We start from the raw sequence: 3,009 nt of genomic DNA, 5'->3' as shown, positions 1-3,009 counted from the left end.
CCCCGTGGCCGCTCCACGGAGGCGGCTCGTTGGCAGGTGGGGCCGCGAGGCTGCCTGGCACAGCACCCAGCCGCCGCCCTCCGTGGGAGGGGCGCCGCACGCGAGGTCTCCCCTTCCCGGTGTCCGGCTGCCGGGTGGCCAGGACGTGGCTGGTGTGCCCTGCGGACGTCGCGCAGGTGCCTGAATGGGACACGTCACCTCTCCCCTGGGTGGGCCGCTTCCTACCGGAGCCCCAGGCGGATGCCCGGCGGCCCCGCTCGGGCTGTGCTCGCCAGCACCCCTGGTCCCTCCCTCGTGGTGCCGCCTGTGTGCCCGCTAATTCCGTCGCTCTCTCACGTCACGTGCTCTCGGGCACAAGCACACGTCCGCCTTCGTCCCGGCAGCGCGGGGTCCTCACCTCGGCCCGTGCTGGTGTGAGGCAGCCCCCACCCTCCCTCCCGTCCTCTGTGCCCTTGCCCGGCGGCACCTGGCGTCCACTTCCGTCCTCCGGCTGGGGTGAGAGTGCACGACGCCGAAGCGCTCGCTGACGCGGTGCTGAGGGCCGCTGCTTCCCGTCCCGTGCCCGGTCTTTCAGGCAGGGTGTTCTCAGAACGCCACCTTGTCCAGCAGCGTTTTACCTGCACCCCCACGTGTTTCCAGTGGCTGGTGGAGGGGCCACCACACACACCCTCCCCCTCCTGAGCTCTCCTCGGGGCGTGAGGCCCCCCTGCCGCCCTGGAGCCCGTCGAGCCTGGGCCGCGTCCGCCGGGGAGCGTCACGCGTCTCAGGAGGCACGGGACTTACACAGCCTGGCGCGCCACAGAGAAAGCAGGAGGGGAGCGTGGTCATTCACGCTGACCCCGGACTCGGCTCTGGGCGGCACACGCCTGCCCGCGGCCAGCACGTCCCTCCCCACCTCCCCGCCTCCGGAGAGCAGGGGCGCCTCTGCCGCGGCCAGTTCCCCTGTCTGAAGTGTCCGCCCCGACACGAGGCCCTGGCTTCCGTCGGAGTCACCGGCTCGCTGGCGCCTTCAGGGCCGCGTCCAGACCCGCCTACTGCTCTCCGGATTCCCCCTTCCCCTTGGTCGGCGGCACCGCCTGGGCCACAGACACGGCTTCCTTCCCACAGGCTGTGCGGGCCCCCGGTTCCTGAGTCTGTGCAGGTGTGTCTCTAACCAACGTGGAAACGGCCTCACCTGGCCCTCGTCCCGCGGCCCCGTGCACGGGCCCCCAGCGCCCAGGCTCTCCCCCCGGGCACCTGAGCTCTGCTCGGCCCGGGGGCTCTGGGCCGCGCCACGTGCCGCTGTCACCCAGCCCCACCAGGGAGCCGTCATTTCAGACGCCGTGTTTCCAGTTCTCAGATTTCTATTTGGCTCTTTTCTCTCCTCTCGTCGCGTCCTCGCCCGAAAGCCCTTTTCCTGATTCCTAGGGCCTCAGCGCCGTCACCACAGCTGCGCAGGGATGGCCTCTATCGGCGATCATGTCCCTCCAGGACGGGCCCGGGACCTGGCCCGTTGCTCCTCGTGTGCTGGGGGATCTGCGGGGCGCCCAGGCTGTCAGGTGCGGGGCTCCCGAGGGCCCCCCCGAGTGTGCTCACGTGTCTGTGGTACCGGCACACGGGAAGGCCGGACCCGGAGACGAGCTGCGCTGTGTGTGCCCTGTCCACCCGGGGGCTGAGTGGTGCCCCCGGCCCAGCTGTCCCTCAACAGACGCCACCCCACATGCTCACTGGGGGTGTGGCGCTCCCTGCGGGGCACGGGTACACTGCCCAAAGTCCTCCCCAGGTCAAACGAAGCAGACATCTGACTGCCGCGGGGTGTCCCACCGGCACTAGCCCCGGGCGAACCCCTCCCCTGCTCAGGGGGGCCCTGGGCACTCAGCGTGGCCTGCAGGGAGACGGGCTGGCCTGTAGGGTGGCCTGACCTTCACCCGAAGGAACAGGGCTGACTGGAGAGGACATCGCCCACCACTTGGGACCGTTCGACCAGCCGTGTGACCCTATCACCTACACGCAGCACACCTCCACGTCAGGAGCCCAGGGTTCCAGGTTAAATCACAGGCATCAGACATGCTGGCGGCAGCGGCTCGGGCGAGAGAGGTGGGCGAGTATGTACCCCCCACACACGCTAACCTCCACGCAGCAGGGCTCTGAGCTCCACTTACCAAACGAATACCTAAAAAACAAAAGGAGAAAAATGTATTAAAATTTTGCTTTGCTTTGTCAAAAAATTTACAGGAGTAAAGCATCATGCTCCCTACCTAAGTAAAGCCCACTTCAGTGACCCCAGGACACTGTGGGTCAGGTCACAGACCCCACAGGCACTAGATGTGGTGAAGGTGAGGGTGGGGAGGCCCCCAGGTGCTGTGTGCGGGGCCGCCCGCTGCCCAGGACCTGTCTCCCCACAGCCCATGCCCACAGCAGGCCACTCAAGAAATCTTTTAGGGGGGCACCTAGGTGGCTCAGTCGGTTAAGTATCTGACTTCGGCTCAGGTCATGATCTCACAGTTCGTGGGTTTGAGCCCCATGTTGGGCTGTGTGCTGACAGCTCGGAGCCTGGAGCTGCTTCGGATTCCGTGTATCTGTCTCTCTCTCTGACCCTCCCCCACTCGTGCTCTTTGTCCATCTCTCTCAAAAATAAAGGTCAGAAAGGAATCTTTTAGGAAAAGGCAAATGTAGTAGTGGGTATCTGGCAGTAAATAATTTCTGTAAACAAACACCATGAGAACGCCATAGGCTAGAATCACAGAGTTTAAAGGGCGCCCAATACCCTGAGCACAGATTATCAGAAAAGGGACCCTACATGGAAGGGCTGCGGAAGGGCGGTCTTCACTGTGGAGCGCGCAAGGCCGCGCCTCCCGTGGAATGGAAATGGCCCCGTTCCGCGCCCTGAACCCCGCAGGATGGAGGCAGGAGTCGTGTCTGCGGCTCAGCTCTCTCTCAGTCGATACTCCGCTGACACCTCTGGGCTCCAGGCAACGTTCAAGGCAGAGAGGTGGGGGGCGGGGGCGGGCCCTGTGGAGGGCTGCTGCA

At 65.5% G+C, this 3,009-nt stretch overlaps 1 protein-coding gene across 1 annotated transcript in view; it reads right to left on the bottom strand.

The window, feature by feature from the left end:
- LMF1 (lipase maturation factor 1) overlaps positions 1–3,009 on the bottom strand; it is a 66,237-nt gene that overhangs the window by 57,324 nt on the left and 5,904 nt on the right. The window contains exon 3 of the mRNA XM_077762667.1: positions 2,142–2,152. Coding sequence (XP_077618793.1) covers positions 2,142–2,152 — 11 coding nt within the window. The remainder of the gene's footprint in view (positions 1–2,141; positions 2,153–3,009) is intronic.

The sequence above is a fragment of the Crocuta crocuta genome, unplaced genomic scaffold (genome assembly GCF_008692635.1).
Source record: "Crocuta crocuta isolate KB4526 unplaced genomic scaffold, BGI_CrCroc_1.0 scaffold234, whole genome shotgun sequence".
NCBI lineage: Eukaryota > Metazoa > Chordata > Mammalia > Carnivora > Hyaenidae > Crocuta > Crocuta crocuta.
Note: the sequence above shows the minus strand (reverse complement) of the source record. Positions and strands in the feature narration are given on the sequence as shown.